This window comes from Elephantulus edwardii, unplaced genomic scaffold (genome assembly GCF_000299155.1).
Source record: "Elephantulus edwardii isolate Elephantulus edwardi_28Jun2011 unplaced genomic scaffold, EleEdw1.0 scaffold00026, whole genome shotgun sequence".
NCBI classification, from domain to species: domain Eukaryota; kingdom Metazoa; phylum Chordata; class Mammalia; order Macroscelidea; family Macroscelididae; genus Elephantulus; species Elephantulus edwardii.
In genome coordinates, this window is record NW_006399776.1 from 19,309,997 (window position 1) to 19,319,673 (window position 9,677).

General features: G+C 36.6%; 1 protein-coding gene across 1 annotated transcript; it reads right to left on the minus strand.

Moving 5' to 3' along the window:
* Nucleotides 1-1,429: 1,429 nt before the first annotated feature.
* CCNB1IP1 (cyclin B1 interacting protein 1, E3 ubiquitin protein ligase) lies at nucleotides 1,430-9,309 on the minus strand. The gene is made up of 3 exons (XM_006883091.1): nucleotides 8,977-9,309; nucleotides 4,946-5,279; nucleotides 1,430-1,632 (listed from the first exon to the last, which is right to left on the minus strand). The coding sequence occupies exons 1-3, from the start codon at nucleotides 9,271-9,273 to the stop codon at nucleotides 1,430-1,432; spliced, it is 834 nt and encodes a 277-aa protein (XP_006883153.1). The 5' UTR covers nucleotides 9,274-9,309.
* Between the last annotated feature and the right edge of the window lie 368 nt (nucleotides 9,310-9,677).

Below are 9,677 nucleotides of genomic sequence, written 5' to 3' on the forward strand. Positions count from 1 at the left end.
TATAAAGAAGAAAGTGGCATCAGGATTGGAGGGAGACTCATCAATAGCCTGCATTATGCAGATGACACAACCTTGCTTGCTGAAAGTTGACAATGAATCACATCAAATTACAGCTAACAAGAATGGGAATCCCAGAACATGTAATTATGTTCATGAGACTTAAGACTGAGAAGCTGTTTCACAGTCAGTACAAGAAAATACTGCATGTTTTAAAATCAGGAAAGGTATTCATCAGGGTTGTATACTTCAACCTACTTAACCGGTATGCTGAGTAAATTATTTGAGAAGTTATATGGAGACTATATGAAGAAGAATGTGGCATAAGGATTGGAGGAAGATTCATTAACAACCTGAATTATGCAAATTATACAACCTTGCTTGCATAAAGTGAAGGAAGATTTAAAGCCCTTACAGTAGAAGGTCAATAATGGGTTACATATCAACATCAAGTGAACAAAATTCCTCACCACCAGACCAAAAGCCTTCATCATGATAAAGAGAGAAAAGATGGAAGTTGTCAATGATTTCATTTTATTTGGATCCATAATCAACACGTCTGCTAGCAGAAGTTAAGAAATCAAAAGAATCTTGCATGTTAGTAGTCCCAAATGCTCATGATTTAGTAAAAAAAAAAAGGAACACATCTTATAGAAGTATTTTAATTAATACAATTGTTTTACATCAAATATAAGCAAATATTGTGCTATAGAAATTCATTCCTAAATAAGTAAATCAAAACTTACATCTGACAAAAAGGTAAAGAACTAAGTAATTTTATTTTAAAATAAATACCAAAAACTTTAAGAAATATCTATCAATCTGAATTGATAAAAACTTAAATAGAAATGAGATATATTTCATTCATACAGCACCAAACAAATTAATGCAAGGGCAAAATAATAAATACATATAAATTAAACTTAAAATATACAAATATAATAACAAGCCACAGGCTTACTTTCATTTCTCAGGACCTGAATTTTCACATAAATCTTTTCTCTAACATCATTTTTACTTTGAGTAGAGTAAATACAAAATAATATAAATGTAAATGAATGAGTGTATGTGTATGTATACATAAACACAAAACTCAAAGTGACATATAAACATATTAAACAGGCACTTATATACACAAACATAGAAAGTGATCTATGAAGCATTCAATAAGACAACTTATGTCATGGCTATTTGTGAAAACATAACAGCTCACAATGAAATTGAGATGACCAAAACAATGCTCAAACTTTAAATCCTAAAAACAAGCAAAAGAAACCACATTCCAAAACCACTCAAATGAACTTCTTACAAATTTAAGACAAGAAGACAATGTCAATGACTTAATAGCACAGAGAGATTGGCAATGTTGGTCTAGAGTAATTTTTCATTAAATAATCTAACTAACATGAATACAGGCATTCTAAGAAGTAAGTTAAATTCTCTTTACTTTGAATGCTCTACTAGAAACTTGCTGTTTCTCTAATTCACGACTTGGAGAGACAAAACTAAAAAAGTTGTTGCTGGGTTCAGGTGCTGTGGGAGAACCCACAAAAAATGGTCTGAATTGAAAATCTCCATCTCCACCACCTCGATTTTGAACTGATGTACTGTCCAAAGGAAACTTGGAGCTGTTGCCTGGGGATGTAAAATAATAAGGGAAGAATGTAAGCATCTATTTCCTTACAGACCTTTAGGAACAAATTAACAAAAGTTATTCAATAAATATTTTTAACAGACTTCAACTCCAGTGAGAGTCATAGGGGAAACACAAACCTTCTATAGTTAGGTCAAGTCAATCCCTCCTCAGAGACCTTATGAATAACACAAAGAAACATTGTCCTACCCCACACCATCTTCACTACCACTGCTGAGTTAAACTAAATATTGTATAAGGATTAATATTTCCACTCCCTGTCTTCATCCCAACCACAGTATGTATTGTACCTTTTGTTATAGTTTCCAGTGATAACCACTATTTCATCACCAAAAGTAATTGACACTGAGGTATGTCAACAGAGCTGGAATTTGTTATCATTTATTTATGTGCTATTTGATCTAGTTCAGAGGCAACATAAAAAATACAGACCATTATATGTACATAATACATATAAACATTACAATTCTGGAGAGGTGTTCTGGTGCAGTCTACAGTATATTGTGCTTCTAACCAAAAGTTTGCATATTTCCAGTAGCTTAAGTCTAACAGCATCTCCAAGGGAGAAAGATGAAGTCTCTCCTCCCATCAACATATATATAAGATTTATTTATATAATGAGACATACAGATATATAAAAAGAGATCATTCTCACTGCCATTGAGTCAGAATGAACTCATAGCCCACCCTCCAGCAGGTTTCGAGAGGCTGCAAATCACAGGGGAGGAGAGGGCCTATCTTCTCCTAAGGAGCAGCAGGTGGATTCAAATTGCTTGCTTTTGGGTTGACAGTGCAACTCTTTATCCATTAGGCCACTAAGACTCAATAAATAAACAGACTGCTTAACTGGAGATATATATATATATGTGTGTGTATATATATATATATATACACACACACTTTTATACTATGTTGTTTAAAAAATCATTTTTAAGAGACTGCACTATGAACACTATGGAAAATCTATGACAACTATGAAAAACTGGCATGTATTCATGGTTTAAGATCAATTCATAGGCTTAAGAAAAATCAAATGACAACAATTTGGAACAAGACTAAAAATTGGACTTAGGGCAGGAAGGCAGGAGGGAAGAAAATGTGCAACAATGAATGAATAAATTTTTTAAAATACCATGTATATGAATGGTTGCAAACTAATAAAAATATGTAAAAGAAAGAAAAATCGGATTATAATATTTGATTAGATAATCATATAATTACTTCCACAGAAGCTATCCTTTGCTACTACATGCTTTAAAGAGAACAAGTAACTAAAGGAAATTGCTGATATCTCCTTCATGCTAGCATTGTCCTTAAAAGGTAAAAAGACAAATATGATCTGAAGAACATTAAAGAAATTAAAATAAAGACAAAGGAAAAAGACACCATCTATAACGTCCACTAACAATAACACTGAGATTAAATGAAAATGTATGATTAAATAGAAGCAAAAATTTGTTTTAATTCTTTTATAACCAGTATTCCTTGTCTTACATTATTACCTTATACCTTTCTAGAACCCTATTCCTTCAAGTTCATTCTCTCATCTTTATCTCCTTCTCCACTAAATCCTTCTCCTTGATCTATAATATTCAATTCAATGTTGTTGCTGTTATGTGCCATCAAGTTGCCTGGGACTCATAGCGATCCTGTGTACAATAGCTCTGAAGCTTGCCTTTTCCTGAGCCAGTCTCACTGATCCCAAAACACCTGACCCCATTGCCTCAGTTACTGTGTCAATCCATCTCATCCAGGGTCTTCCTTTCCTTCACTGTCCTTCCACCCTCCCAAGCATGATGTCCTTCTCCAAGGATCAGTCCCTCCTGCCCACATGCCCAAAATATGTGAGACAGAGCTACAAAATCCTAGCCTCCAAGGAGAAAGTTGTTTTCACCCTCTCCAAGACCGATCTCTTTGTTTTTTTGGTGGTCCATGGTATGTTCACTAATCTTCTCTAGCACCACAACTAAAAGGCATCAATTCTTCTCCTGTCATCTTTAGTCATTGTCCAGCTCTCTGATGCATAGCAAGTAATTATGACGACCATGGCCTTGATCAGGCACACCTTAGTCTCTAGACTGACATCACTGTCCTTGACAGCAGACTTTCCTAATTCAATGTGTCCTTTGATCTCCTGACTGCTGGTGTCAAGAGTTTTGATTGTGGAGCCAAGCAAGCCGAAATTATTAACAACCTCAATCTCTTCTCAATCTATCATGGTGCTGCCAATTGGCCCCATGGTGAGAATCTGTCATCTTTATGTTGAGCTTCAATCCATATTGACTACAGTCCTTGACCTTCTGTAGCATGAGTATTTATGAAATTCTAGCACAAAAAGCTTCACTTCTTTTTCCTGCCACAAATACACTAGATTCTGTTTTATCAACAATAGCATAAGAGAGAGACATAGGAGGTGGTATGATATTAATTTTATCTGCCAAGTAAACTAACAGGCATAAAAAAGAGTATCACCCTTGATCTTTGATGGCTAATATTGAACCCAGCAGCCTGAAACCTTGAAACATGTATAAGTATTTGATTAATAAATGACTGAACTAAGAAAAGAACAATCCTAAGAAGTAACAGTAACTTTAGAACTATGTAGTCAGTATTGCTGTGCAAAAAACAACTTAAAATTGACCTTTTAGTAAGATAGCAATTAGTGTGGGCTCTGTGACCTTAACCAAATTATTTAACATTTCTGTGCCTTATTTTCTCATCTTTAAAACTGAGTTGCTAACACCTACCTCAGAGAGTTAGGAAAAGTACATAAATACATTTCCATATACTTAACTATTCTTTCCAATAAACATCGTCTAATATTACTATTATTTCTGAAACGAAATAGTTTTTAACATTTTAATTTATAAACTTTCATCTTAGAGAGATTGCTGTTGTTGTTAAATGCTGTCAAGTTGCTACCAATTCATAACTGACCCTCCAATGGGTTTTTAGAAGTTGTAAAATCACACAGGAGGGGAATGCCCATCTTTCTCCCACAGAGCAGCTAGTGGATTCAAACCATGCGCTTCTGAATTGGCAGCACAACTCCTTACCACTAAGCCACAAGAGCTCCCTCTTATAGAAATTAGAATTGTCTAAATTAAAGATTTAACTTAAATATAAGCAAATGCAATAGGTAAAAGCAATGAAATATAGGTTACAATAAGGCTAGAAAACCCAGAGCCTACCACCATCCTAGGCCCTTGGAGGTTCTACCAGCAGTTTATAACTCTGCAGAGCTCAGTGTGAAAATCATTAAAGAACAGTTATTGGACATGTCCTATTTCTCACCTAAAGGGAAGGTGAAAACACCAGACTGGGCAATCACAGATGGCTCAAGGCTACCTTCTTGGTTAGCAATAGTGATATTTCGTAGCCTAAGGCTATCATAGAGGCCCTGAAGTTTTTGATACTGGCGATTTCGTTCCATGAGTTTCTCAGAGATATCACTGAACTTTTTCTTATATTCTTCTAACACTTTCTTCATGGAGGTGACCTCCCCTTTCATGGAGGTCAATTCTACATCTTTGCTCTGTATTTGTTGAGTATAGATCTTCTCCATCTGTTTAAGATGACCTTCTGCCTTGCTGAAATTGTATTCTTGATAAAGACGTTCCTGATGTACCTATCCCAAGAGAGAAAAAAAGATTTTTAAAGTAATGGTTACAGACCTACATACTATAAACTTTTAAAAAATCACAAAATAAAAGATGCTTACACTGTTAGGATATTATTACTTTAGCATTTAGAATTAGGTTTAAAAAACACACTAGATACACAGTTAAGATCATCATTATAGAAAACAGTATGTCAGTAAAGCTTGGAAAATTTTCTAGAGGCATACTCTTTAATTATTTTTTTCTTGTTGTGCACTGTCAAATCAGACCTGACTGGCACAAGAGGAGAATAGCCCTCCTTCTCCAGCAGAGCATCTGGTGGATTCAAACTGCACCCCTTCAGGAATGCAGTGCAGCTTCTTGACACTAGGCCACCAGGGCTCCCTTGGAGGCATACTCTCAAAGCACTATTATTAAATTACAAAGAAGAAATCAATTCTTTATTTTCTTACCTTAACAAGTGACATCTATTCCAAAGGTTTTTAAGAAATTGTTGTTATGTGTTGTTAAGTTGCTTGCGACTCATGGCAACCCTATGTACAACAGCCCTAAACTCTGCTCTGTCCTGTGCCAATCGCACCATCTCTGACACAGGCATCCCGATTACCCCAACCACTGAATCAATCCACCTCATAGAGGCCTTCCTCTCCTGTGCTGTCCCTCAACCCTACCAAGCATGATGTCCCTTTTGAAAGACTGGTCCCTCCTTATAGCATGTCCAAAGTATGTCAGACGAAGCCTCACAATCCTTGCCTCCAAGGAGTCACCCGGTTTAACCCTCTCCAGGATGAATCCGTCTGTTTTCCTAGCAGTCCATGGTACTCTCAATACTCTTCTCCAGCACCACAGCTCAAAGGCATCAGTTCTCCTTCTATCTTTCCTAGTCATTGTCCAACATTGTCATAACAGGTGATTGCAAAGACCATGGCCTGTAACAGACACACCTTAGTATCCAGAGAGGCACCGTTGCTCTTCAGTACTTTGGAAAGGTCCCTAACAGCAGACTTTCCCATCGCAATGCGTCTTTTAATTTCCTGGCTATGGTGCCAAGAGTGTTGACTATGGAGCCAAGCAAACTAAGGCTGTAAACAATCTCAATCTCTTCAGCATCCATCCTGATGCTACCAATTGGTCCAGTGGTGAGAATCTTTGTCTTCTTGACATTGAGCCTCAATCCATATTGAAGGCTGCAGTCCTTGACCCTCTGCAGCAAACGCTTCAGGTCCTCCTCAGTTTCAGCAAGCAGGGTTGTGTCATCTGCATAACGCAGATTGTTAATAGATCTTCCACCAATCCTGACCCCACATTTCTCCTGATAGAGCCCAGCCTCCCGGATAATCTGTTCTGCATACAGGTTGAAAAGGTATGGAGACATCCCTGGCGTATGCCCTTCCCAATTTTGAACCATGCCGTGTTTCCTTGCTCTGTTCTGACGACTGCCTCTTGGTCCAAGTATAGGTTTTACATTAGCACGATCAAGTTCTGGGATTCCCATTCTTCTTAAAAGTCAGCCAAAGGTAATCAATCATAATATGCAAAATTGATTAAATTATGTCTCCTCCTCATACTCACATTCCTGTGTACCCTCTCCCTTTGAGTATTGAGAAAATCTGTGACTAGAACACAGCAAAGATAACAAAATGTCACTTCATTTCATTGCAAGATCTGTTACAAGCGGTTATAGATTGAAATATGACTCCCCAAAATATATGTGTGCCAGCTTGGGTACATTCCTAGTACAGTGGGATTACCCTCCATCCTGTGATGTGTTGTAAATCCTAACTTCACTAATGTTAATGAGTCAAGATTGTTATTGTTGCTGCTGTTGCTATATGCCATCAAGTCAGAAATGACTCATAGTTGATCCTCCAGTAGGTTTTCAGATTCTGTAAATCACATGAATGACCCAGGAAGCATCAAAAAAGATGGATGAAATACACACAATTACTGTACCAAAAAGAACTGGCTGACAGTGAAATATTTTAGGAAGTACCATATGACCAATGAAAATGAAGGAAGAAGTTCAATCTCCACTGAAAGCATTAGAAAAAAAATAAGGCCACAGAAATAGATGGGATACCAAATGTCACAGAAATCGATGGGATACCAAATGTATGTTTCAACATACAGATACAGCCTGAACATGCTCACCAGAACATGCCAAGAAATTTGGAGGACAGCTGCCAGGCTGAGTGACTCATTCCCAAGAAAGGCAATCCAATAAAGTGAAAATTAATGAACAATATCATTAATATCACATGAAAGCAAAATATTCCTGAAGATCATTTAAAAATGGCTATAACAGTAAATAGACTGTCAGAAGTAAAGAGAACGGTCACAAGTTCAAGCTAGATTTAAAAGAAGTTGTGGCATCAGGGACATCATTGCTAATGTCATATGGATCCTGGCTAGAAGCAGAGAATACCAGAAGAATGTCTAGCATTTTACTATGTAGCTCATAGTAAATCACGGCTACATTGAAAAGAATGGGAATCCCAGAACACTTAATTGTGCTCCTACAAAACCTATACCTAAACTACCTAGACCAAGAGGCTGTTCAATGAACAGAGCAAGGAAGCCTACACGGTTTAAAATTAAGAAAGGTGTGCATCAGATTGTATCCCTTCTCTCCATAACTATTCAATCTGTATAAAAAGCAAATTATTCAATAAGTTGGACTCTGAAGGAGAATGTGGTGTAAGAACTGGAGGAAAACTTATTACTTATCTATGCTATTCAGATGAAACAACCTTGCTTGCTGAATTTCTTGTTTAAAGCACTAAATTTATTGCACAGACATAATTCAAGCCTACTGCCTCTGAGTCAACTCCAATTCAGTGATCCCATCTATTTCAGAGTATAACTATTTCTGTCATAGAGTTGTCTTGGCTGTAATCTGATGAAAAGGGTGTTTTCCTGGAGGTCAACCTATAACATCTTTTGTCTCATGGTAGACATAAGCAGAGAAGTATACTAGCTCCTGTAGTACTGCCAAGAAAGAAGTCTAGGAGCACAACACAGCCTCTAAACTAAGATCCCTGTGCTGAGAAACTCCCCTGACACAGGAAAGGGGAAGGGATATAAGGATCTCCAAGGAATGCTATATCTAAAGACAAGGATGGAAACAAGGACCTCTTCTAGAACCAAGAGACAAAAAACCTTCTCCTAAAGCACCCTGAATTTGGACTTCTAGCCTCCTAAGCTATAAGAGAACAGGTCTCTTTGTTAAAGCCACCACTTGTGGTATGTCTATTACAACAACACTAAATAATTAAGACATAGCGATTAAAATGATGATTACATGGAATCAAAGGTAGATTCAAATTTCCAGAGAGGTGCAACTTTTGAGTTAGCAGGGAAACTCCCTACAGACTAAGCCATCAGAGCTCTCTATGTTAAGACAAAGAACACTATACTAACTTTAATATGCCATAATATGAGTGGTATTATCCTGGTTCTTTTAACAGAAATACAAATATTTTTACACAGAAAAGGTCCAATAACACAAAAACAAAAGTATTAACCTAGCTAAGTGGTAGCACTATGGGTGATTTATAACTTTTCAACTAGCATATTATTTTCCTAAAAAAGAAAATTATTAAGAGAAAATTTTTCACAAATTCAAATAACAATGAAGAAAAGCACTGGAAGGTTCCATATATGCCTCAAGTCATACTCTCCAAAGAAACTAACCTCAGCACTTACCTGATACGTCCAGAAGGCCAGCGCTCGAGAGCTAATGTCCAACACGATCTCTGGTCGCAGTCCTGCCAACACCATGGCTTTGTATTCCTCGGATGGGCTGAGTTCTGTGCGGACAATATCTAGCTTTCCAGAAAGGGTACTGTTGCACGCAGGGCAGACAGCTGGGGAACGACTAAACTCACCACTGCCATGCTGATCACAGAAGATATGAGAGCAGGCTGTGACCCAAGCATAACCAGAAAGTTTAATGCGACACTTTCGATAATTACAAAGCAGCATGTCTTCACACAAAGACATAATGGAAGAGTAAAATTCCTGGAAGCTGAAAAGAATCTTAAGAGAAATTAGTAAAAAAGATCAAATAAGTTAAATTGTAGTGAAGATGAAAGAAATAAGTCCATGAACTTTTAAGAAATGAAATATGCATGGCAAAATTTTTTTATGTATTTTTATTATTAGAACCAATATTGATATGCAATATTAGCAGCATCAGTCCTTTCTTTCTAGTGTGCAAACCAAAGAAAAGCCCTGAAATATTTTTCTAAATAAAACATTAAAGACAGGTCATTTCTGATCTATTAAGGTAAAAAACATTTTTAAGGAGAAACATTTATTTGTTTTAACAAATGAAAACCAAATCAGTAAATTTTTTTGCTCCCTCTAGGGCCTAAAAATCCAAATATTTTAACCACTCATGATTT